Source organism: Rhinopithecus roxellana, chromosome 15, assembly GCF_007565055.1.
Source record: "Rhinopithecus roxellana isolate Shanxi Qingling chromosome 15, ASM756505v1, whole genome shotgun sequence".
In the NCBI taxonomy this organism is placed as follows: Eukaryota; Metazoa; Chordata; class Mammalia; order Primates; family Cercopithecidae; genus Rhinopithecus; species Rhinopithecus roxellana.
Window position 1 is genome coordinate 42,798,701 of NC_044563.1, and position 27,783 is coordinate 42,826,483.

General features: G+C 35.8%; 1 protein-coding gene across 2 annotated transcripts in view; it reads left to right on the forward strand.

Annotated features, from left to right (window-relative positions):
* GRM5 (glutamate metabotropic receptor 5) overlaps nucleotides 1–27,783 on the forward strand; it is a 582,078-nt gene that overhangs the window by 16,582 nt on the left and 537,713 nt on the right. For both annotated transcript variants that reach the window (XM_010357229.2, XM_010357228.2), the window contains exon 2: nucleotides 1,163–2,023. In XM_010357229.2, coding sequence (XP_010355531.2) covers nucleotides 1,363–2,023 — 661 coding nt within the window. In that variant the 5' untranslated portion in view covers nucleotides 1,163–1,362. The remainder of the gene's footprint in view (nucleotides 1–1,162; nucleotides 2,024–27,783) is intronic.

Here is a 27,783-nt window from a genome sequence, read left to right on the forward strand (position 1 = left end):
CCTTTTAGCCTTTTGAGCCTTAGTGATGTGGAATCTTTTTCTGGATCAGGGCTAGAGGACTGATTACTGTGAATTTTATTACAAGACTCTGTAATTACTTTGAAGTCTCTCTGGAGGACCAAGCAGGTTGCCAGAGAATTTTCTGTCCTCACGACCTAGCCACAGAATGCCCTCGAAAATTTAATAACAAAAAGATGTCGTTTTGAATATATATATACGCATATATATGTATCTATATATATAATCCCTGTTTAATTTATAAAGCATTTATTTAGTTGATATCTTGTATTGATTCACATAAGGGACAGCCTAGCACATAGTATCCCCATTTTTCAGGTGAGCAAATTCTGGTCCCGAGAGGTTAAACAGTTTACTAATACTTCTTAATGGAAGAACAGGGATTGAAATGTGAATATTCTTTTCTCTAAAAATTGGTGTTAATTTGACGCTTCCTTGCTGCCTATTTGGGAGACATTGTACTCTATAATTTCCAAATCTTTTCCTTTCTCTTCTACAGTTTGTTTAACATGAAACATCCACTTTTCTTCATTTGTTTTTGTTATATCTTCCACATTAATTAGACACAATACTTATTTATTCCTGGGAAGATTATTCAACTTGTTTGACATTGCATTTGGAGAGAGATTATGTGGGGTATTTTTGAAAAGATAATTTTATTTTTGTAATCGCATAATTACATGCTCAATGCTAAATATTTCAAAAGAAAAGAAAGCATAATGAAAATTTAACAACAGTTAGCCACACTTTCATTACCGAGAGATCACCAATGTTTAATATTTTGGGGTGCATACTTCTTGAAGTTTTCTGTTCCTGGTGTAGTTTTGCTTCTAGGATGCTCTGTCATCTCTGCCTGAGAGTACAGTACAGTTCTGACTGCGACACACAAGGTTTGGTTTTGTGTATTGCAGGTGAACAAATAAAGACTATTACTCTAAGCAAGGCAGGGTCAAGAAGCTACATCAGCTGCTTCATCAAATCATAAAGGAAGCAGACAAAGGAAAGTCAGAAACGTTTTTGAATTATTTTTTCTTTGTTATTTGCATAATCAAAATGTTTTTTCTGCTAACATGTATTATAGTACTTCCCCAAACTAGTTGCACTTATGTTTGTTAAAGACCCATGTTATTTTTTTTTTTTTCAGGTTTAGAAGATCGTGACCACATGGATCATCTAACTAAATGGTACATGGGGACACAATGGTCCTATAGAGAATACATGTGAATTGTTGGCTAATTTCTTGATTTGCGACTCAACGTAGGACATCGCTTGTTCATATCTATCAGAACACTCCTGAATTTTCCCCACCATGCTATCTTTATTAGCTTGAACTCCTTCCCTAAAATGGTCCTTCTGTTGATCCTGTCAGTCTTACTTTTGAAAGAAGATGTCCGTGGGAGTGCACAGTCCAGTGAGAGGAGGGTGGTGGCTCACATGCCAGGTGACATCATTATTGGAGCTCTCTTTTCTGTTCATCACCAGCCTACTGTGGACAAAGTTCATGAGAGGAAGTGTGGGGCGGTCCGTGAACAGTATGGCATTCAGAGAGTGGAGGCCATGCTACATACCCTGGAAAGGATCAATTCAGACCCTACACTCTTGCCCAACATCACACTGGGCTGTGAGATAAGGGATTCCTGCTGGCATTCGGCTGTGGCCCTAGAGCAGAGCATTGAGTTCATAAGAGATTCCCTCATTTCTTCAGAAGAGGAAGAGGGCTTGGTACGCTGTGTGGATGGCTCCTCCTCTTCCTTCCGCTCCAAGAAGCCCATAGTAGGGGTCATTGGGCCTGGCTCCAGTTCTGTAGCCATTCAGGTCCAGAACTTGCTCCAGCTTTTCAACATACCTCAGATTGCTTATTCGGCAACCAGCATGGATCTGAGTGACAAGACTCTGTTCAAATATTTCATGAGGGTTGTGCCTTCAGATGCTCAGCAGGCAAGGGCCATGGTGGACATAGTGAAGAGGTACAACTGGACCTATGTATCAGCTGTGCACACAGAAGGTAAGTTTTCTTTGCATACATCGAGTATCTATTATTATACACTCAACAGTTAAAATTTCAGGTTTGGGAAGACTAAACTATTCCTAATTATTTTGGATATTTTGAATTGTCCCAGTTATAACAGTACTATAAGAACAGACTAGATGGCATACATCTAGAGAGACATAGACTTAACTACAAGAAGGTGTATGTGGCCAATATTTGGTTAAATATAATTTTGTTTTAATTGTGAATTACATTATTTACTTCTACTATACTGATGCTATATTATACTTCTGATATAATGATCTTTTTATATTCATTACTAGAGGTTTTTAAGTCTCTATATCTTCACTGTACACCTCATATTTTTGTCATTTCAAGATTGTTCTAGGTGCCTAGTGTTTCTAATAGTTAAAGCAAGGTACACATAAATACACATTGCACTGAAGGTAGTAGCCAGCTCTAACCTAGGTATGTTGTTATAGAGAATTACCAAAAAGTTTAGTCTTACAGCTACTTTTTCAGAAGAATTCATGGTCAAATCCAAAATGGAGATAAATTAATTTTATCTTTGTGTAGAACATATTTGAGAAGTATAATTTTAAATAATTCAACATGTTTGCTTTAAAATGTATTGCTTCTTGATGCTCCAAGAATAGTGAGGAAAGAAAAATCAGACTGATGCTTTATAACAGTGAATAGTAAGTAGCCCTTTGTTTTTTCTGGTGTTTAAAAAATCATTTGTATACATTATTTGTTAGTTCTTGACCAAGGCTGTTTGGAAAAAATTTGTTTTGACCTACAGGAGTTGTGACCCAAATGGGGAGACTTACTTGTTACGCAGCTCTTCTTCTAGAATAACAAAATGTGTATATTAAGCACTATAGAATACTGAAGAAGATACAAAATACTTTTTATAAATCATCGAATTATTGTATTTGTTGAGATTTTTAAAATTCTGCATTAACATATCAATATAGTCCAAACATTTCAGTCCAGTAAAATGTGGAATTAAGTTACTAACTCCACTTCAGAGGTTAGGAATATATTTATGCCACACATATTATACACAAATATATTATGCACAAATATATATGCAAGACAGTCCTGTGAAGGATAGCTTTTTGTTTTGTATATCACAGACTTCAATGGGATTTCAATCTGGCAAATGTAAGTATGCACAAATACTTATATAATCATAATTCAAGATGACACAATGTTACAAATCTGACTGTAAAGGAAATTGATGGAGAAAAAAATCACCTCCTGCTCTGTGGTTATGGGGGTCATGGTGGGAATCTTACAGAAGGAAATGGAATTTGACAATTGAAATTTAATAAGAATAATACTGACAATTGGTGAAAATTAGCAGCGATGGCTTTCAGTGAACAGCATAAGAAAATACAAATGGGTGAGAAAGTAAAAATGTATTTGAAATGGCCAATTATAAAGGTATGTTTTGGTTTGCCAAAAATAAATCATACATTTTATTAGGGACTCCCTTCTAGCTTCAGAAAAGCAGGGTTTGGTCACGGTGTGGCAAATGCTAATTCAGTTGTGCTCCAAGGGAAACTCTTATTAGTCATGGCCCTTGACTTTTACTAGTTAAACTGTTGTTTTATCCTGAATTTACCCCAATAGCAATCTAATAACCTAATAAAATAAGTTATGATGCATTCAAACAATGCATTATCACATAGCTAATAAATAAATGAGACACTATATTAGGTAATGATTACAATTTCCAAGATCATCTTAGGTGAAAAAAACAAGGTGCATTTCTGTATATATAACATTTTAATTTTTCTAAAAGGGTTTTTTATACAAACAATTTGATTGAATATTTATAGAATTGTTCTTAGAGAAGAGCAAAACTACTAAGAGTTGCTGCTTCTGAGAAGAAATCTAAGTTAAGAAATGAGGTGGAATATTTTATGCATAATTTATATATATATATATACATACACTTTAAGCTCTAGATTAAATACATAATTTATCTACTGAAATATAACAATTACATGAAAACATTCTATTTGTGGGCAAACAAAAGACAATAGAAATTGCGATGCTAAATTAAGGTAAAATATTAAGGTTGTACCACCAGGATTCAGGAGAGAACAAACCTTGGAATTAGACATTCAAAGGTTGCAAGAAGTTCTCCTTTGCTTACTGTTTATGTGGTTGTGTCAAGAAATATTTATCTTGCTTTGATCCCAAGCAAGTATGTGGATAATGAGGTTATGTAGCGTTAAGGCTTATGATTTATCAGTATAAGAATGGCATAGTAAGAATTTTCACAAGGTGAAACCCACCTCCAGAATCAGAAAAATGGGAGTCAAACAGGATACAGCTTTGTTGGGTACTGTGGGAACTCTCCAAGGTCATGCTTGTTTTTTTGCCACTCAGTTTTTCAGAAAGTCTTGGTGGTATCTTCCATGAAATGATAGTATCAGTTATCATCCAGTCTCTTTCTCTCACTGGGTTGAGGTGATTTTTCTCTAGCATTAGGAGAATTAATCCCAGTACCTGATAATTTATCTTCATGTTCTTATAATTATTCTCCTTTGTTCCATTAATATTCTCTTTCTTGAAGAGTATGGAAATTTCCAAATGCTTTCACATGAACCATTAAGGTCTATGAAAAGATGTGGTCCTATTTTCAACTTACATTTTTTCTCCTAATTGCCTATGTATTTTATAATTAAACCTAACCATACTGTGTCACAGGTACCACAAGATTGTCCTTCAAGAAAGTGTATATCATCACAGAATTCCAGAGGAGTGTACAAGGAAAACTGGGTTTCAGTTTCAATGTTAATCTCTTATACTTGCTATTTCCTGTGATTTATGGCTTTAGTAGGCCGTGTGACTGTATATTTACTTGTTTTATTACACAGAAATTATGCCTAGAACTTCTAGGCAAAGAGATTCATAGTATAAAACAGAAGAAGAAGAAAAAAATGTATTTTTAAAGAGTAGATCAAACTAACTCTTCACGTGGGAAGAGGAAAGGAATATGCGATGACTCAGAACAAAAGTAAACTCACTTATTTTAATGGAGTCAGAACTTTCCCTGCACTAAGGAAGGTACTTGTGCAAACCTTGGTACATGTGCCCATGATGACACAGGATTGATAGTGCTTGCTTGTTTAGCAGTGTGGCAGATTGCATTGATGACTTCCACTAATGATTCCTCTGTATTCACATCATTTGCTTTTGACTCGATAATTCCCTTTTACTTTCATGTAGCACTGGCTTCTAACTACTTTAACCAATAGCACTTGGTTGACATGAGAACTTTCTTCCTAGTTTGTGTTGGAACCCTCTCATCACCCTGTGAAGCATGAGAGCACCCAGGTTTTCCAAATGAGTGCATCTTAGACCAGTTGACCTCAAACATGTGAGAGCATGCAATGCAGATCAACAAAATTGCCTTCCCAACCCACAACTAATTGCAATCACATAACTTGAGCCCAGCTGAAACCCTCAACATTACCCAGCTGACTATCATTGTGAGCAATAAAAAATGCCTTCAGGATGGAGTTCAGTATAAACATATTCATCCCTCTCACTTTAGTCTCTAACTTCCCTCCTCCCAAGTAAGATGCTACTGCTTAAACTTCAAAAACAAAATGAAATAAATTGCCATGCATTAATATTCTTGAAATTTGAATATGAAATAAAACATAATATATGCTGTGGGAAAGAAGAAATATTTAAAATGCTTTGCCCATACTTCTGTGGCTAGAGATGTGATAGTTCCCTTAAAGTCTGAATATTTTAAATAGTTAAGCACTTGAATATATTTCATTATTATATTCTTTACCTTGGTCTAGTTAAACTTTATTGAGAAAAGTAATTATTGCATTGCGTTTTATACAAAAAATTATATTGTACTTTCTGGGTGATTGACAAGATTTCACACTTCACTAGTTTTCCTGACTTTCTTTGAAAATCTACAGTATATCCACAGGGCCTATTAGAGTGCCTATCATATAATAGGTGCTCAAAGACTATTTGCTGAATAGAAAAATTTGTGTTAGAAAAGTACATAGCTCATTATTTATGAATATATAGTATGTGGATAAATAGCAGGCACTTGTAAGTTTTTAGTTTTGCTTCTTTATAAAAATGAGGTGTCAAAATGACTCCCTTGATTAATTGTAAAATCCTGTTCATGCTATACCTCATTTTTTGTTTTCACTGGTTCTTGAATTTATTATTTCTGTCTAATGACAGTAATGTTAATTTGTTACAGCAAAAAAAAAAAAATCTGTGATGTTCTGGGGAGAAAAATGTACCAATAAATTTTACTGTTAGCATACAGTATTAAAAATATTGTCTTCAGGTTAACCTAGAAATTGCAATTTCAGGTTATGATATGACTTCCCATCAATTATTTACTTAAAAATGTGATAATCCAGCTTTGATTGAAGGACCTTTAGTGTGATTCATAGTCTATATGCTTGTTTGACTTCTAAAAAGTGGAAGTACACTTTTCCCATCTCAGCATTTCTACTAATTATCATATCAAGACCACAATATAGCTGGGAAAAATAATAAATGCCACTGTGGAAGCTACTGAATAATTTTTTAAAGGACTTCATTTTGTTTCTTCAGGAGCTGAATGGTGCTGAGAGTTAAAACAAATTTTGGGATGATCATGGTAATAATAAAGACACATAAACTACTGTTCATTCCATAGAATGTTAACACTTGACAGGTCTCAGGCCAGCATTTAATCTTCTGTATTTTACGGTTAAGGAAACTAAGATAGAACGGTCACATATCTCTACCTTGTTTGTCAGATAATTTGTTGCAGAGTTGTGTCTTGGAACTCAAGATTTCTGTCCAGAACTTGGTTTCTAAAACATTGTTGGAGATTATTATGCAGGTTCCTTTTTGCCATTTTTCTACCTCTCCATTGCATTGTTTTATTCCTTCTCCCTTTATCTCAATGGCACCAATATTTCTAAACCACTGGCTGAAAGTGTTAATAACTGTCTGAAATAGGGACCACAAATGAAATAATTCATCTAAAAATTAGCCTTGACAGGAGATCCGCCTGGGAGGCGGAGGTTGCAGTGAGTCAAGATGGCTCTATTACACTCCAGCCTGGGTGACAAAAGCGAAACTCTGTCTCAAAAAATAAAAATAAAAATTAGCCTTGAGAAATAGCATGCTCCCTTTGCTCTTGATCTGTAAATTAGATGAAGTGCTCCTTTTCCTGGATCATATTGAAGGTTTGCAGAAACTCTGAAAGATTTTCCTTTGCTCCACAAAAATTCTGAAAACATGAGATCCCCAGAAATCTTTGAAATTATGGATTGATTGTATAATAGTATTAATTACCACTTACTTAACAATATATACAATTTAGAAGATGCAGAGACTTTTAGGGGGATTCTTTAGTAAGTTGGATCATGGATCCATAATCTGGGAAAGTGGGTAACTCTAATTGTAAAGAAACAGTTTTTCATATTCACATATCACTGTCAGAAACTTCATTGCTAACAGTGAAAAAATTACAGATAGCCCTGGTTTAGAGTGTTTAGAGGGGGACTCCCTCTTCTTCCCTCCAGAAGGAATAGCCTATGGACTCAGTAAGTAATTTCTAAGAGAGTTATCATTGCCTCTTTCAGAGAAAAATATAGAATCTGCTGACATATCCACATGTGGTTTGGGCGGTGTTTATATTCAGATTCATTTCTGTTGATACAATTTCTGGCTTGGACTCTGGCTCACCTATAAGAGACTAATTCCCGGGATAGCATCGACCTTCCTCTCTCTTAGGCACCATTGCTGTCCTCAATTGCTGAAAATACTAGAAAACTCCCACAAATACTCCAGTGTCCAAGATGAATAAGCTGAGTTAAAAGGAATTTTGTTTTCAGCAGATTTCACTGCACTGCTCCCCCATAATGGGTAAATATCTCTGGTAATGTGCAAATGTGGACACTTCTACAGTTCTAAATAATCAGATGCTTACCTAAATGTGAAGATCATATCTTAGTATGTAGCCTCTCAGTTATTCACTATTTGCCCATCTTATGGATGGCAGCTGCACACATGCATGTTTTCCCTTGGTCACTCTTATTCCAGATGCCATTAAAACCTTTTAGCTTCCAGGTTTATAGTGTTCAGCCACTTCTGTTGAAGTTGCTTCTGCATAAGGAAAGCTGGGGAATGAGAGGGCATGCTGTGAGATGTTTATGTTCCAATGTACAGCTTGAAACACATAAAACACAGAAGGAAAAGCAAATTATGCACAGTAATTTCTGCCCAACAAAACCCAAACAGGCATATATAAGAGAAAGCAAGAACAGAGATCCTCAAAACTCTAGAGGGAGTATCTTGAGAATTTTTTTTCTTCCTTTCCTCCTCCTTTTCTTCCCTCCTCCTTTTCTTTCATTCCTTCCTTCCTTTATAACTTCTTACCTTCCTACCCTCCTTCCCTTTTCTTTGTCTCTCTCCCTTTCTCTGTCTCTCTTTTTTTGTTTGTTTGAGAGAGGGTCTCTCTCTATTGCCCAGGCTGAAGAAGAGTGGCGTGGTCATAGCTTACTGCAGTCTCAACCTCTTGGTCTCAAATGATTCTCCTGATTCAGCCTCCCAAGTATCTGGGACTACAAGAACATATGACCACTTGTGAATAATTTTTATTTTTTAATTTTTTTGTAGAGATGAGGCCTTACTGTGTTTCCCAAGCTGGTCTCAAACTCCCACCTGCCTTGCCCTCCTGAAGTGCTGGGATTACAGGTGTGAGCTACCACAACCGACATTGTCTTTCTTATTTATCATTTTTCCTCATCTCCTTTAAACTAGAAGGTTTTTGTTTTGTTTTTTGTTTTTGCTTTTGCAGGCTCTTCTGTAAGTCTTGTCATTATCCTATTAATTTGGTAGTGAGTAGATAAAATATAAAGATTACATTAATACTATCTTGGAGTTGGAAAAATAAGTTAAAACGACTAACTGTGCTAAAAGTAAGATAACTGACATGAGAACTAAGGATCTTACTCTGTGGCTCCAAGAAAGTCACTTCAACTCCTTGCATTATTATTATTATTTTTTATACAGAAAGGCACTACAAAGGATGTTCTTACAGATTTCTTCTAAGACTAAGCTTCTGTGACTTGCTATGCTCAAATTTCTGCAGACTACAGCTGGGCTACATTAAATGTTGGACATAGGGTGGGCAACATAAGGCTCTATCTCTACAAAAAGTAAAAAAGAAAAAAGAAAAAGAACAATTAGCTAGGCATGGTGGTGTGCACCTGTAGTCCCAGTTACTTGCGAGACTGGCAGGAGGATCACTTGAGGACAAGAAATTGAGGCTGAAGTGAGCCAAGTTTGCACCACTGTACTCAGCTTGGGTGACAGGGCAAGACCAATATCAAATGCAACCAAGCAGGGCCTGTTCAAAGGAGAGTAGACCAAATGGTTATGCAATTTGAAATTATATCCTCAGAGAATAAATTTAGTAGAGAGAAGACAAGACATGGCAAGGCCCTGATTGCTACATTTAGGCATCTGATATATTTACATATTTTGCTTATTTAGATATTTGTAAATTCAGGTGGAAAACAGATAGATTCACTCTGTATGGGCAGCAGTTAACAGAGACAGCTAATTACTAAAATACAAGAGTAACAAAGTATGGTTTAATTTAAAAAAATTTATATTAGCAGAATTGTTCAATAAAGGATTTGCCTCTCTTAGGAGGTAGTGAGTTAGATCTCTGTAACTCCTTGTGCACAAACCTAGAATGGACAATCACTTGGCGGACTCTGGAAAAATAGACTTAAACCTCAGTTGAGAAAGAACAATATTGGACTGTTTGTTCTTTTGATAATTCCCAATGTTTTGTGAGTCTGATGATAAACACAGACTGTGCTTGGTTGTTTCTATTTACATCTCCATCACAGGCTCCACACTCTGTCCTTCAGATGCTGATAATAGCAGGAAGCAATATGGTACAGAAGTTTTTAAGAGCAGGAGGATATATTGTTAAATGATGTAGCCTTATATATGAAAGACAATTATTTGGAATTCATTTTGGCACATTTGCAAATACTCCAGAAAGATTTATCAAACATTCAAATGTTGAATTGAGGAGATGTTTTGGCAAGAGGTGTAATAGTCAAATACATTTATTTTAGGGGACTTTGTAAAGTCCAAATGTTACAGCCCAATGTTACATTTACACATTGATTTTCACACATACACACACACACAATGAGATTCTAAAGAGATTATCTAGTCCATGTTTTTTCTTTTTGTCAAATAGTGGATCATAACATAAGTTATTTGTAAAACTAATTTAGAGGGTTGAAATCAGAATTTAATATAGAATACATTAAAATAGACTAGAGTAAAATATAAATATTAACATGTATTACATCATAGATTAGATATTTTGTAAATTTCACTTTAGTTACACAAAACCATAAATAGCCTGTGGGTTACCATTTAAAAGATATTTCTTCTATGTCTTGCAGCTAAAAAAAATAAAATTTAACAGTGACTTACTCTACTTATCTTTTTCACGATATTCGTAAATACTTTTCTAGATAAATGTAACCGATACACATGAATTTATTCTTCTGTGACAATGTCATTTAGTTTATATTTTCTGGAGTGATGGGGTTTAGGTCTTATTCAAAACAAGCAAAAACTTCATGGCAGCCATGGTAAGAAATGATAGAAGCATTGAACAACTATCTTATAGGGCAGATATTTTTATTTCGATTTGATAATAAGGAAATTAAATTTACTTATCAACTAGCAAAGACTGTTAATCAGTATTTGTACTCAAATTTGCCTGGGTTCATCCTACTACTTAAATGAGAATTATTTCAAAGGGTCAAAAATCAGATTCCAAAGATATATTTGCAACAAACTGTGAATTTAAGTTATTGCACAGTAGGTTGCTCATTGAACAATTATACCAATTATGTAAATAATTGATGTAATTTTGGTAAATGGTATATGCATCAGGATAGGACAATGGAGTGGATAGGTCTGTAGAGTTTCTAGTCCTAGTTTTTATCAGTGATAAATACAGCGTGGAAGCATTTTAATTTTTAATATCCCAGTATAGTACACTAAGAAATAAATGCCAAAAATATTATCATTTTGACATTATTTTGACATTAAACATTTACATTTAACAAATTAACATTTCTAAACCCCTCCCCCGACACACACACACACAGAAACATACAGGTACAAGCACATAAAATATAATGTAAGGCATTTGTGCCATTTACAAGATAACGTTTTGGCTATATAAACAAGTCATAGTGCACCACATGTGCACTATGTGTAATAAGCCACAAGTTTAAATATATAAAGTGGCAATCTTCTTCCACTTTTCTCTGAGTGTCCCAAAAATTATATGAATAATTACATTTGATATATAGTCAAGTCTAAAATTTAGACTTCTTTTGAGAATGAGAATCTTGGGCCAAATACTAGTTGTAAAATATAGTACGGTAATTTATGAGAGTGTGCTTTTAAAAGTATTATAAAAGTAGTTTGATGAAATAAGTAACCTACAGTGCAATAACTTAAATTCACAGTTTCTTGCAAAAAATATCTTTGGAATCTGTTTTTTGACCCTTTGAAATAATTCTCATTTAAGTAGTAGGATGAACCCAGGCAAATTTGAGTACAGATACTGATTAATAGTCTTGCTAGTTGAGGGACGTTGGACAACTAAATTTAATTTCCTCATTATCAAATTGAGATAAAAATACCTGCCCTATAAGATTGTTGTGAAAACGAAATATAAAGCACTTAGTATCAAGCTTGGCACATAGAAAACATCCAGTAAGTATCTTCTAAATTTTCCTGCCAAGAACCTGTCTTGCCTTATCTTGGCTTTGAAGAAAAAAACCATAAATGATGTTTCAATTCAGCTTTGCCCCGTTATAATTGAAAACATAATGGAGTGGAGAATTGGTCAGGAAAGTTATCAATATATGTAGTGAGTGTTAGACTCTTACTAATTTTCCCTTTAGAAGGTAAGTTTGCAATTGCACAAAAAAAGATAGGGTGCTTATTGCTTTGGCATAAGTACAAATACACCCCACACTTTCCTCCTCCGATTGGTAATGTATGTTGAGAGGCATTATGCTGTGGTAAGATGAGCAAGGGCTGGACAATTCCAGAGCTGTGAACATGGTTATCTTTGATGTGCGTGGGTGTAGGAGATGAAACTAGAGGGGATTAAAGATGGAAACTGATAGCTATACTTTAAGTACTTTTGAATTTTTACATTTTCAACAAGTATAAGCAACTTTTATAATAAAAAAAAAAGAAGTGCAAACAATAGATAGATAAATTCCTTGTAAATTTCAAATGGAACATGCTCATGTACCTTTACTAGTCCAACTAGAAACGTTGTTAATAGAAACAAGTTGTAGCACATTGAGATATGCCATGGGTCTGAGGTGAAAACCAAAAGAAATAACATGGACCCTAGGAAATAAAACAGATTACATTTAATTGCTACATTAGTTTGAAAAGTAAATTAAACGCTCTGCCAGATTGTTGTAGTTCTAATAATAACAATGAATATATAACTTATCAAATGTTTATTTTCAGAAATTATAAAAGCTCTTTTATTCTATAAAGTGGTATCTAGGTAGATTTTTGTGCTGTTATTAGTATATTATTAATATAACCTGAAAGTCAGTAGTCTCATTCATAGCTGCAATGAAAAGTAGATAGAATAAAAATAGAATAAAAAGATATTTCTGCATTCCTTTCCTCTAGAACAATAAAAATATAAATATTTGTATTTTTAATGATTTCTTCAGAAACTGTCTTCATATTGCTTTGATTATATACCCTCTTTTCAACTGTCATATATTTGACCTTCACCAGATTTGGGTTAGGAATTCAATCCCTGCCTTTCCCTAATAAAGTTAGAGAGACACTTTGTTAATTAAAAATAAATTACTGAATTACATATGATAGCATTTTATCCTTCAGAGAAGCTGAAAAAGTATAAAAGTTAAGTAAGACATACTGAAGTACATGTCAGTTGACTTTCAGTTTTATGGAATTAGTGTGCATGTACCCTAGAATTTAAAGTATAATTAAAAAAAAAAAAAAAGAAAAAAGCTACAAATGATGTTCACAATATGTTTGTATGGAAATGATTTGATAAAACAGTAAATATGTGAAGACAGAGAAATATTGTACCATCTGGCTATATTATTTGTAATAAAATTGAATTTTATTGTTTTCAATTCTCAATACATTCATTAATTTCTTATAATTTTGATGATTGAGAATAATTGATATTAATTTTTTGCTCAGAGGATACAAAAATATGCAAATAACCATAGATTCCATTATATATTATGTTAAATCTATAGGTTTATTAAAATATATATGCTAAAAATCAAGCTCACAATACTATAGGTCTTTGTATTTACATAAAATTGATAACAGCAAAGTCTCTTATACCTAATACATTGACAAAAAAAAGGGGGGGGGGGGGCTTGGTGGTACTTTAATTTGACAAGATTTTGAACTTATAAAAATAACCGGCCGGGTGCGGTGGCTCAAGCCTGTAATCCCAGCACTTTGGGATGCCGAGACGGGCGGATCACGAGGTCAGGAGATCGAGACCATCCTGGCTAACATGGTGAAACCCCGTCTCTACTAAAAAAATACAAAAAACTAGCCTGGTGAGGTGGCGGGCGCCTGTAGTCCCAGCTACTCCGGAGGCTGAGGCAGGAGAATGGCGTGAACCCGGGAGGCGGAGCTTGCAGTGAGCTGAGATCCGGCCACTGCACTCCAGCCTGGGCGACTGAGCGAGACTCCGTCTCAAACAACAACAACAACAACAACAACAACAACAACAACAACAAAAAATAACCAAAAACTTCTGCTTTGAGAGAATTTTTTGGACAAAATGTAATTTTCAATGAAATACAGATATTTGTATTTCAATGTAAATATATAGTACATGAAAGCACACCCAATAGAGCTTGAGGTCCATGTGATACTACTACAAACAAATTGTTTTATTCATTAGTCTACAAATATTTATTGGGTAGATACTCTGTACTCAGCTCTGTGGTAGATACTGTGAAAAAAGTGACATGGAAGCAGTTGCTAGTGCATGAGTTTTCTCAGATATATACCAAGCCACGGCTCCATAAAAATAGAACATTTCCCTTCATAGAATATGTTCATATGTAAGCAGAAACTCACAAAGCTATCTATATGGCAAGAGATGAATGTGTATGGATAGCTTTGGTTAAAGTAAAAAAAAAAAAAACCCATTGTGTCATGTTTTTGTTTAATACAATGTTATTTTATATCATTTAGAACACTGTAGATGGTGTAGTAATTCCTTTTTGTTTATGCTATTGAATGGCTCTGATTCAGTATGAAGATCATCAATACTGTTCCATTTGAGATAGGAAGTCTGAGTTGCATACCATTAATACCTTTTTTTGTAAAAGAGTGAGATTTTAAATCTTCCACACTAACAGATATAGCATACAACTTTAAACAATAACCTATAAATTCCATAATAAGTAATTAAGATATTCTCTGGTGTGTTTAACAACATTGAAATAATTTATTTTTAGGACTATTTGACTTCTCCTAAGAATTATCTAATTATCTGTGTGGAACTATGGAAAGACTTATATAAACACTTTTTATATTTTAACCATGCTACATTTTTCTTGGTATAAATTTAATATTCTTTAACTGAATTGATTCATAATCTCAAATGTTTCTTGGTATCTGTCTCTTTTTTGAAATTCTCAATCTTATTTTTATTTCTGTTTTTTTTTTTTTTCTGAGTCTTAACCTCTAACTTTTTCAATATTTTTGAGTAATCAATATAATTGATTTGTTTTCACTTACTTGGAATGTACCTTCTTTAAAGGGGACTACATTATTTGTGATTTTAGAGATTAGTAATTTGAGTTTGTTTGGCTGGAAATTTTTCTCCTAGCTTCAAAACCTGTTACATACTTTTGCTTTTACCTTCAATCTGTCAATATGTGGAAAATTAATGCATACAATTTAAAAATTTGAAGAGGCTGAAGAGAGTACATCACTTGTGCCATTAACAGGAAAAAAATATCCTTTAGAAACACACAAAAAGAAAAATTTAAAAATTCAAGATTTTATATGTGAAGTACTACAGTGGCCATGAGTGGAATTTTGTAGATTGTGCACAATTTCTAACCATAGGCAAGAAAGAGCAGAAATTAATGCTGAAATAATTCAGCCTGAATATGTAAAATTTTGTTACTGATCCTTTTATAAAATAAAAACAATTTAGTTTCAAGGTCAGTGGAAAGAGTGTTAATCTTGGAATTGCTCTAGCGACCATATTTTATTTTCCACTTTGGGATGACCTTGGGCAGCTCACTTAACCTTTATAAATACACAGATCCTCATTTGCAAGATGACAGATGGCTGTACCTGCACTTTCTGTACTAATGTTTTGTTATGATGGTCAGTTGAATAATCAGTTAATGCACTTTGTAAGTGTAAGGCTGCCTGATTAATTATTAAATGAACACTCACTATGTGCCAAGATCTATATACTTGGACTAGGCTTTTAAGTTTTCTTACAAAATATTGAGTACAATACTTTGAAAATTAGGTGCTAATCAAAGACTTCATTAATTGTGTCTTTATAACAACAAAATCAGTGAGATTTTGACTGGCTGGGGGAAGAAATTAAACTCTTTTTTCACATTATATTTATGCTCCATCAGTAATTAGCAATATTAATAAAGTGTCAGATCTGGAAGGGACAGATCCGAGAGTTCTAACAGTGGGAGCACTGAATAGTCATCAAGAAAGAGCGCAGACATTGAATTCAGATACACTTGGGTTTAAAGACCAGGTGTTATCTTATTTGCTGGTCCATCACTATTTGCCGTGGAAATGAGGCAAGTTACCTAAGCCTAAATTACCACATTTCAAAAAAGGGATGATTATCGATATTGTTGGCTTATAGGACAGTTGTGATCATTAATGTAGCGTAATACTTGGCACACAATAAGGGTTCAAAAATGTTATTTCCTGCTAGTATGTGTTCTTTTTCAACCTCCTCATTTTTAGAAAAGAAACTCAGGTCTAGGAAATTTAAGCAACTTGTCTAAGGTCACAGAGCTGGTGAGTAGGAGTGCTTGCACAGAACGAGACTCCTGGTGCCAGGGTACTGTTGGGAAAGTAGGCTTAATATTCAGATAATATTTATTTTAAGGCACTCATTCTCACAACTAACGTATGTTTATTATAATTGAAATATATATGTATATATTAATATGATATACTTCTTTTGGTTTACTGTTTTTATCACTGTGTTTAAAGACATAGATCTAGAATCTACGGTTAAACAAACTAGAATTTGAGCAACTTATTTAACCTTTGTAAATCTCAACTTCATCAATTGTAAAATGATTGATGCTGCTACTGCTAGAAAACAATTACCTGAAATTTACCAGGTGTCCAGTCCATTTTCTGAGCACATAGCATTCGTTACTTTATTTAAACCGAGTCACAGAAAATGAAAATAATGGTAGACAAACATCAAATATTTATGCAACCTAAATTAATGGTATTTTTAAAAATATGCAATATTTATGGTGCGTAGTATATAACAGGCAGTCAATAAGTGCTATCTGTTAATAGTATTTTTCTTCTTATATATATTTTTGGCCTAGCCATGATTTCAAGTGTAACTTCTTGAGTTCTTTATTTGCATTTTGAATTATTCTCCTAATATTCTGGTGTCTGAGAACAACTTAAACTATATGTATAAAGTGAAAATAAGAATAATGCAAATAATGTATTTTAAAACACACATGATTTCCAAATATAAAGGTGATTTAATGGCTAGATATTATTTAACATTTAGAAAACAAGAGAAAAAAATTTAAATCAATATTGCAACAGAAATAAAACTTTTTAACATTTTATTATCATTTCTAATTATGCACAATTTTAAAAAGTAGCTATATACATAATATTGGATGTTTTTGTTAGCATTTTTTCATTTTACTCAGCATTGTAAGGAGCACATTTTCTCTTGCTATTCATACTTTTTATGAACATTGTTATTGATAGCATTATAATATCCTTTCTTTTCTCCACAACATTGCCAGTTTGGGAGCCCTCAGATTTTTTTATTTTTCACAATTCCAAAAAGCACATAAAAGAACATAAATATGCGATATTTACCTCTGTATTTTAAAAAATAGTTAAATTAGTAACAACAAAAACAAAAATAAGCACACAGATTAAATTCTTGTCCAATTTGAAAATATATTAATTTTTAAGATTACTTATAACAGCAATATTGTAAATGTTTTAAATAATTGCTGTCATAAAAAGTTTAGGTAGTATAAAAACACTCATCTTACTACTGGCTTAAGAAACAAACATTGTGCCTATCCCTTCCCATGGATAACCCACTTTAACTTGCTTTTGAAATAAAAGTTTTTGTCCTACAAAATAGAAGTTTGAAGTTTTAAATACATGTGCCCATATATCCAGAATGAGATTTTTACTAAACTTTTATTAGGCCTCATCTCTAAGGTAAATCTCATCTGATCTTTCTTCTTAAGTTCTACTCTTTACAAGTAATTTTTATTTCAACTCTTCCAATAATTATTTAAATCATCTAGTTGGAAAAGTTTTCCCCTCCTGGACACATTTTATTTATATTTAAAATCATGCTTAGGTTTACTTTCACCAGGGACTAGTCAAATACACATGTAAACTATAGGGTGTTTTTCCATAGTATTAGAATATTTTACCTGTAATTCAGCGTTCTTAAGTATAATAGGGCATAAGATCATAGAATTTTGAATCAGATTATGTCCGGAATTGGTGGGTTCTTGGTCTCACTGACTTCAAGAATGAAGCCATGAACCTTCGCGGTGAGTTTTATAGTTCTTAAAGATGGTGTCTCCGGAGTTTGTTCCTTCAGAAGTTTAGATGTGTCTGGAGCTTCTTCCTTCTGGTGGGTCCCTGGTCTCATTGTCAGGAGTGAAGTTGCAGACCTTCCTGGTGAGTGTTACAGCTCTTAAAGGCAGTGCCTCTGGAGTTGTTCCTTCTTCCTGATGGGTTCGTGGTCTCGCTGGCTTCAGGAGTAAAGCTGCAGACTTTCGGGGTGAATGTTACAGCTCATAGCAGAAACGTGGACCCAAAAAATGAGCAGCAACAAGATTTATTGCAAAGAGCCTAATAACAAAACTTCCACAGTGTGGAAAGGGACGCACTGGATTGCCACTGCTAGCTTGGGAAGTCTGCTTTTATTCCCTTATCTGGCCCCACCCACATCCTGCTGATTGGTCCATTTTACAGAGAGTTGATTGGTCCACTTTACAGAGAGCTGATTGGTCCGTTTTAAACAGAATGCTGATTGGTTTGCTTACAATCCTTGAGCTAGACACAGAGTCACAGAGTGCTAGTCCTCCCAAATCCCCACTAGGTTAGCTAGATACAGATTTACAAACCTTGAGCTAGACACAGAGTACTGATTGGTGTATTTACAAACCCTGAGCTAGACAGAGTGCTGATTGGTGCACATACGATCCTCTGGCTAGATACAGAAGTTCTCCAAGTCCCCATCCAGTTCAGGAGGGCAGCTGGCTTCACCAGGTGGATCCTGCACCAGGGCTGCAGGCGGAGCTGCCCGCCAGTCCTGAGCCCCCACTGCAATCCTCAACCCTTGGGCTATGATGGGACCTGGCTCCATGGAGCAGGGGGCGGAGCCAGTCGGGGAAGCTCAGGTTGTGCGGAGCCCATCGCAGCCGGGGAGCTCAGACATGGCGGGCTGCAGGTCCTTAGCCCTGCCCCGCGAGGAAGCAGCTAAGGCCGGTGGGCTGGCACTGCTGGGGGACCCGGCAGAATCTACGCAGTTGCTGGCCCCGGTGCTAAGCCCCTCACTGCCCCGGGCCGGCGGTGCCAGCCAGCCACTCCGTGTGCGGGGCCCACCGAGCAGGCTGCTCCACGCCCGCCTGAATTCACACCCGCCCGTGAGCGCAGCCTGGTTCCCACCGGCGCCTCTCCCTCCACACCTCCCCGCAAGCAGAGGGAGGAGGCTCCTGCCTCAGCCAGCCCAGAGAGGAGCTCCCACGGTGCAGTGGCGGGCTAAAGGGCTCCTCAAGCGCTGCCAGAGTGGAAGCCGAGCCCGAGAAGGCACTGAGAGTGAGGGGTGCTAGCACATTGTCACCTCTCAAGATCATCTGTTCCTAAGATTCTCAATTTTATACTAACTTGAGAACATCATACAACACATCTTAAGGAGGTTGTTTTTGTATATTTTTAAAGAGTTGTTCTTTAAATATATGATTACTTTTATTATTATTTTATTACGATAGCTAATACTCACTACTTAATATGTTCCATCTAATGTGGTTTTATTTTATTTAGTCCTTATGATAATGCTATGAGTTAAGTACTTTTAATTACCATTTACCAGATGAGGAAATGAAGGCACAAAGGCATTAAATAAAAGAATGTATTTATCAAACTGCTTCCTGAGAAAGGCAACCTCACATGGCCTTATGATTATTTCTGTCTTGCTTTTTCTCCTTTTGCTGGAGAAAACACTTCCCCAGGATGGATGTTGTTGATATTTTGAGATTACTGCAAAGCTCTGTAACCTCTGATAAGGCCAAAGAGACACAATATATTTTATAAGACATCATTTGGGCTCTCTTATAAAGGCCAATCATTCTGAAGACACTTTTATTGAAAAAGAATTTTACAGGAAGAATTAGGAAGTCAAATATCCAAGCTTTATCATTTAGGAAATACTTTAGGGTCAGCGGATCAAAAAAATAAGTTTCGTAATTGCACCCATTGTCATTGTATTATTTTGAAAAAAGATGAATTCTGGTTGATAGATTTTATACTAATGGCATGCTTTCTGTGTTGTTATTGGTGTCGATTTAAAAATTCTTAAAGAGAGACATTGTCTCTCTTTAACAAAAAAGTAAGCCAGAACAACAAAGTATAACAATAGAATAGAAGTAAAAAATGTTGTGTAATATAACATCTATAGCTTTGGTTGTCTCTCTTGTTGCTTCCCTTGGCACTGTTTCCCCAGCAACCCAGCATTCCTTAGTGTCTACTCCCCAGCTAACCACTTTACCATGATTATTTAGCAAGAAAGTTTTGTAAACAATTTAGTGGGAAATATTGAATAAGAGATGTAAGGACTTTTTAATATAAGGCACTTAGGAAATGAAAAATTTCATCATGCCTCATCCTTACCATGCACAACCACAATGACTTCTGTAAAATCCCATTAAGGATACATCTGGAATAGTCAAGTATACAGCATTCTGGTATTAAGAAAACTCGAAGAAAGCCTCAATGAACTGAATGCTTAAATTTTAACATGTGAAATGTTAATGTTCAGAGTACTTGTGATAGAAAACTAGAAAAGTATTCTATAGATTTATTGAAATATATGCTATACATATGTATGTGTGCTGCTATCAAATTATACCAGAATCTGAAGAACGAAGCACTAGTATTAAGGAGATTTAAGTTTTCTGTCAACCTTCTCACTGAGGATGGTTAATTTATCTGACTTTGTTATATGTCACTAATTATCACAGCTTATTTCCTATTGTATTGAATGATTCTTCTAAATACTATACTGACAGAATAATCCAAAAAGTTTTTTAACAGTGCTTCTACCGGATAACTTGTAGCTTTCCTTTTCTCCTTAACATGTTAAGCTTATTTGTATTACAAATTCTATAATGTTTTGTTTAGAAAAATGCCCATCAGTGTTAGACTGGATAAGGAAAATGTGGTACATATAAACCATGGAATACTATGAAGTCATAAAAAAAGATGAGCTCATGTCCTTTGTAGGGACATGGATGACGCTGGAAACCATCATTCTTAGCAAACTAATGCAAGAACAGAAAACTAAACATTTCATGCTCTCAGGCATAAGTGGGAGTTGATCAATGAGAACATGTGGACACGGGGAGGAGAGCAGGGAGGGCCTATCGGGGGTTGGGGGGCTGGAGGAGGGATAGCACTAGGAGAAATACCTAATGTAGATGATGGATTGATGGGTGCAGCAAACCACCATGCAAGTGTGTGTATACCTATGTAACAAATCTGCATGTTCTGCACATGTACCCCAGAACTTAAAGTATAATTTTAAAAAAAAGAAAAGGTTAACTTAATTTTCTGTTACTAAAAAATTAAAATCAACCAACTCTTTTAGAGATGTACTAGGGCATCTTTCCTTTTTAAGATCATTACATTGTGTGTTTATTAAGGGTTACCAAACACTTTGGTCATTTGATATATGTCTAAAAATTATAGTACTTCAAATGTGTTTTGGGTTTTGTTCTTCTGACAAGGTCTTATTCTGTCACCCAGGCTGAGTACAGTGGCATGATCATGGCTCACGGCAGCTTCGACCTCTCAGGCTCGAGTGATCCTCCTATCTCAGCCTCTTTCTCAGTCCCTGAGCTGGAACTACAGGTGCACACCACCACTTCTGGCTAATTTTTTATTTTCATTTTTTGTAGAAATAAAGTCTCACTATATTGCCAAGGCAGGTCTCAAACTCCTGGACACAAGTGATTCTCCTACCTTGGCCTCCCAAAGTGTTGGTATTATAGGCATGAGCCATCATGCCTGACAAAATTTGGTACTTAAATTATTAAAAAACAGATAATAAAAATTGTATTGGGATAAGTGATGCATGGATGTTAGTTATAATTAATGAGAATGTAGGCTTCTTGTAGTAAGGAGTTGTTTTAGTTTGTTTTGTGCTGCCATACCAGACTACCACAGACTGGATTATTTATAAACAGAAATGTATTGGCTTACAATTCTGTTGGCCGGGAAGTACAGTATCAAGACGCTGGCAGATTTGATGATTCTTATTCTAAGATAGTGCCTTGAATACTGTGTTGTCCTCCTGGAGGAAAAAATACTTCATTTCACATGGCAGAAGATCCAAGGAAAAGAGGGCAAATGGGGTCCTAATTCATTCTTTTAAAATGGCATTAATTCTAAAAATGAGGGGAGAGCCTTTATGGCCCCATCACCTCCCAAACTCACACCTGTTAACACCACCACAAGGGCAAATTTCAACATGTGTTTTGGAGAGGATATTCACACCATAGCAGTGATATTTAATTTTTGGGTGTTGTTCATAGCAGTTGCCATAGTTCTGAGTACATGGAGGTCAAATGAATGCATACTGAATTATATTTATTCAATGTTGCATTTAAATATGTTCATATGTCCTAATGAAAACAGAAACGCTAAATAATATGGAAGTGTTTCTTTTCAGCATTCAGATGTCATGGTCTTATTTTGTAGACTAGACCAGGGTGACAAATTTATGAGAGATTGGTCAGTACTGCAATGCAAGGGTTAGAATTTTTTACTTAAAGTAGAAGTGTGAAAATCAGAAACTTTGTCATAAACTAATTTTATCTAATAAGCCAAACTTCCTAGTCTTCCTTGTTTCAGTAGCCTGTTTGGCACTTTAACTTAGTAACTAATTCCTTCAGGCTTTGAAAAATATTTGAGTGAGTAAGAAAATGTAGGCCGGGCGTGGTGGCTCATGTCTGTAATCCCAGCACTTTGGGACACCAAGGAGGGAGGATCACGAAGCCAAGAGATCAAGACCAGCCTGTCCAACATGGTGAAACCCTGCCTGTCTCTACTAAAAATACAAAAATTCGCTGAGTGTGGGGGCATGCACCTGTACTCCCAGTTATTGGGGGCGGGCTGAGGCAGGAGAATTGTCTGAACCCAGGAGGCGGAGGTTGCAGGAAGCCCAGATTGTGTCACTGCACTCCAGCCTGGCAACAGAGGGAGACTCTGTCTCAAAAGAGAGAGAGAGAGAGAGAAGGAAAGAATGAAAATGTGGTATGGCTCTGTGGGGGTGGCCAGTGAGCAAGCATCCAATCCAAAAGGGAGGACAAACAACTGAAAAGGAAAATTTGTCTCTGTCTCTTGAGAAGGTGGGATGAAGCCCTTTTCCTTCCGTGCCATGTACAATCACTTGGCCATTCCTTACTTCAACACCTCCACTTTGTCACATGGGTTACTTAAAACATATGACTTCAATAGGATGTGAGATACTGTGAGAAGACAGAAATAACTAGTCATAAGACTAATTTTCCAGGATGTCTTGCCCTGTTGCCCTATGGAGTTATCTTAAGAGTATTCCGTTAAAGGTAAAGAAAGAGTGATTAATCTAATGTATTCCTCTTCCTTCCTTCCTTCCAACAGGGCTTAGAATATGAGAAATAATCATAGATTGCACGCACTGAATGACTCTCATGTGTTAGTATTTTCATATATGGAATCTCATTTTATTTCCACATTGTCTTACAACGCACATATAATTGTCTTTTATAGGAACCAAGGAAACTAAGGTATAGAGAAAATAAGTAATATTACAAAGTCACAGTAAACTTGAGACAAAATTTTATTTTAGATGTTTCTGATTCCAAAGACTCTTTCTATTACACCATGCTATCTATAGTCAGTGTTCCAAATGCAGATGCCACAGAAGTGTAAATTGTCTATATGAAACCCTGACCCTCAATTCTACTCATGGAGGCAACTACTATTGGCAGTTTCACATTACATTTTCTAATTTTTCTCTATATTTTTTCCCCTTAAGTTTTACTTTAGGTTCAAGGGGTACATGTGCAGGTTTGTTACATAGGTAAAATGTGTGTTGTGAGTGTTTGGTGTACAGATTATTCTGCCACCCATGTAATGTGCATAGTACCCAGTGGATAGATTTTTGTTATCTCCCTCCTCCTACCTTCCATCCTCAAGTAGTCCCCAGGGTCTATTGTTCCCTTCTTTGTGTCCATTTGCTTTCAATATTTAGCTTACACTTACAAGTGGGAACATGTGGTATTTTTCTATTCTTGAGTTAATTTGCTGAGGAAAATGTGTGTTGCCAAAAAGGGCATGATTTTGTTCTTTTTATGGCTGTGTAGTATTTCACTGTGTATATGTACCACTTTTTAAAAATCTAGTCCACAGTTGATGAGCATCTAAGTTGATTCTATGTGTTTGCTATGGTGAATAGTGCTGTGATGAACATATGCATGAATGTATCTTTATGGTAAAACAATTTACATTCCTTTGGTTGTATGCCCAGTAATAGGATGGCTGGATTGAATGGTAGTACTGTTTTAAGTACTTTGAGAAATCACCAAACTGTTTTTCACAGCAGCTAAACAAATTTATATCCCTACCAACAATGTAAAGTGTTCTTTTTTCTCTGCAACCTTGCCAGCATAACTTTTCACAATCCATTTCTTTTCCTCCTTCCCTCTCTATCTCCGTATCTTATTAAATCATATTTGAACAAAAATTAAGATTGATATTTGCACCTTCCTTTGTGACTTAATTTAAAAAGCAATAATAATATATCATGAACACGTTTTCAATTCCATCTGATACATTTTGTAAACATAGATCATTTCCAGGTTATTGTGTAGTTCCTATTATTGCAGGCTCCTTTGTAATTAAAGAGTGTAGAGTATATTGACTCTACACTCTTTATGTCTGCATTAACTTTTCTCATATTTTCACTCTCTCTGAAGTCTTTAGAAATCTGACCTATCTTTCCCTTTCCCTGTTGTCTCTTGTTGCCATCCTTAGCAACTTCCAAACATAAGTTTGCTGTCTATCTCAGCTACTGAGCTTACAATTTATTGTCAGTCACCAGGGCAAATCCAGTGTAGTGATATCTCTTGAATAGAGTTCAGGTTGCTTCCTGGTAGTTAGAGACACAAATGGAGGTTTTCTCTTTGGACTAGAAAAAGATGGTTCATAGTATTTTTTTCCTTATGCCACTATTCCCACATCCTCACACTACAAGATATAGGAGGAAAAATGAAGCCAATATAACTTGAAGATGACGTTCTAGATTTCATTCTTACAACTACTAATTTTCAACTTCTCCTGATAACTGACATTATATAGATTTGTGGCTTGAGGCAGATGTTAAGAAGAGATAAACAAGTCTTTTTTAGTGGAAAAATTGCCTATTAGTGGTGTAGAGCTCATTTGATTACCTGTCCTTTGAGATATTCACCTGTTTAATAGTCAGTTATGGTTATTTAGGGAGTCTACTATGAAGAAAGGCTGGGCCAAGGTGTAGATAATTCGTTAGCAGAGTGTGAAGGTCCAATATTATATTGCAAGTCTTGATTCATACTTCAAGCTTATTGACCAAGGTATTAGATTTGTTTTTTCCAGTAATACACACAACAGTTGAAAATATATCATTGAAAGTTGAACAAAGTAGAAAATACTGTTTCCCCAATATTTTGGCCATAATATATTGTAATAGAATACAAGTATTTTCTGTTATTTTGATCTTGAGATCTTTGAACTAAAGAGGTGATATGATATGTGTAAACATCCCTGTCAGTACTTTATGTTTAATAAGCTCTACCTCAATTGAAAAATTATATTATTTGAAGCAAATTAAAAATGAATTTAATCCCAAAATAAGCTTCTTCGTTAATTTGGTAGATGATCATAATTATTTTTGCTATGAAGATCCTGATATAAGAGTCTGAAATTAAAGGAGGCTGCAGATATCTTAATGTAGTGATGGTGCGCTTGAAGGATCATTAGGCATACTCTCCTCAGTATCTCTGGCAAGGCAAGGCTAGTTCTCTGAGTCTGTATTTGTGTAATCTTTCAATGACTATCTTTGGGATTAAAAAAGGTAATTGGTATCTGATGGATAACTGTATTATTTATTTATTAAGATAGAGTCTCACTCTGTCCTCCAGGCTGGAGTGTAGTGGCAATATCAACTCATTGCAACCTCCGTCTCCCAGGTTCAAATGATTGTTCTGCCTCAGCCTCCCAGTACCTGGAATTACAGGTGTGGACCACAACACCCGGCTAATTTTTGTATTTTTAGTACAGACGGGGTTTTACCAGGTTGGCCAGGCTGGTCTTGAATTCCTGACTTCAGGTGATCCGCCTCCCAAAGGGCTGGGATTACAGGCATGAGCCACTGTACCTGGCCTCTAATGGACAACTTTAATATTAAGATCATTATTTTAACATATTTATTTATTTATTTATTTAGAGATGAAGTCTCTCTCTATCACCTAAACTGGAGTGCAGTGGTGCAATATTGGCTCACTGCAATCTCCGCCTCCCGGGTTCAAGCAATTCTCCTGCCTCAGCCTCCCAAGTACCTGGGACTGCAGACATGTGCCACTATGCCCGATTAATTTTCTTTCTTTCTTTTCCTTCCTTCCTTCCTTCCTTCCTTCCTTCCTTCCTTCCTTCCTTCCTTCCTTCCTTCCTTCCTTCCTTCCTTCCTTCCTTCCTTCCTCCCTCCCTCCCTCCCTCCCTCCCTCCCTCCCTCCTTTCCTTCTCTCTCTCTCTCTCTTTCTTGTCATTTTAGTAGAGATGGGATTTCGCTATGTTGGCCAGGCTGGTATTGAACTCCTGACCTCATGATCCACCTGCCTTGGCCTCCCAAAGTGCTGGGATTACAGGCGCGAGTCACAGCTGCTGGCCTAAAAATTCTTAACTGACCCACTGTAAGATAAAATATTAAGGAAATGACGAACATATATGGCTGGACAAAAAAAGACCTTGGTATATCTGGGACTAGAATTGTAATCTACTGTGTATCACTTTGAGACTACAGAGGTTCTAAGGACCTCAGCAACTTTTAATCTCGGTTTCTAGCAATGCTCCATTGATTTAACATTATAATAGGTCGGATGAGTCTGGGAAGTATGGAGAATAGAGCAGAAAAAAAGTATTTGGGGTCACGTCGTGTAAGATGGAAATCAGAGACAAAAGAAAGGGATAGCAATATCCTCTGATGGTGTAGGAAACATTCTTCATCATTATTCCAATATTCTCCATGTACCCACACAATGAACGCATGTGCATATGCACACACATGCACAAACACATGCACAGTTTGCATATACTTCATTCGTGCCCCATAATAGTGCAGGAGGGTGCATGATACTGTAACTGTCCAAGTATATCACTGTTTGGAAAACCATCACTGTTTGGAAAAAAACTGTTTGGAAATGTGCATGAAAATTACCTGAGAACGTGTCAGAAATACATGTTTTTGGGCCCCACCCCAGATTTTGTGAATCAGAAACTCTGGGGATGAGAAATTTTAAACATATTTCCTACAAAGCATTTGCTCCTACATTTTCATTTTTAAATCTAAGACCTAGTTCAAAACCCACTCCCTGCTTGAACCCTCCTGTAGCCTCATAATAAGTGGTCCACTTCTTGACACAGAAAACATTTCATACTGCACTTAGGGACCTTATAATGCACTGTTGTTTATTGCAGTTCTATTTGAGCACATTTTAACTCCCAGGCCAGACTAGTAAGGAAAGTAAAAAAGAGTAAGATACTCTTTATCTATCTATCTGTCTGTCTGTCTATATCTATCTATCTATCCATCCATCCATCCATCCATCCATCCATCCATCAATCCATCTGAGATGGAGTCTCCCTCTGTTGCCCAGGCTAGAGTGCAGTGGCATGATCTTGACTCACCGCAACCTCTGCCTCCTAGGTTTAAGCAATTCTCCTGCCTCAGCCTCCTGAGTAGTTGGGATTACAGGCATGTGCCACCACATCTGACTAATTTTTATTTATTTATTTATTTATTTTTAATTTTTAGTAGAGGCCAGGCTGGTTTCAAACTCCTGACCTTGTGACGCACCCACCTTGGCCTCCCAAAGTGC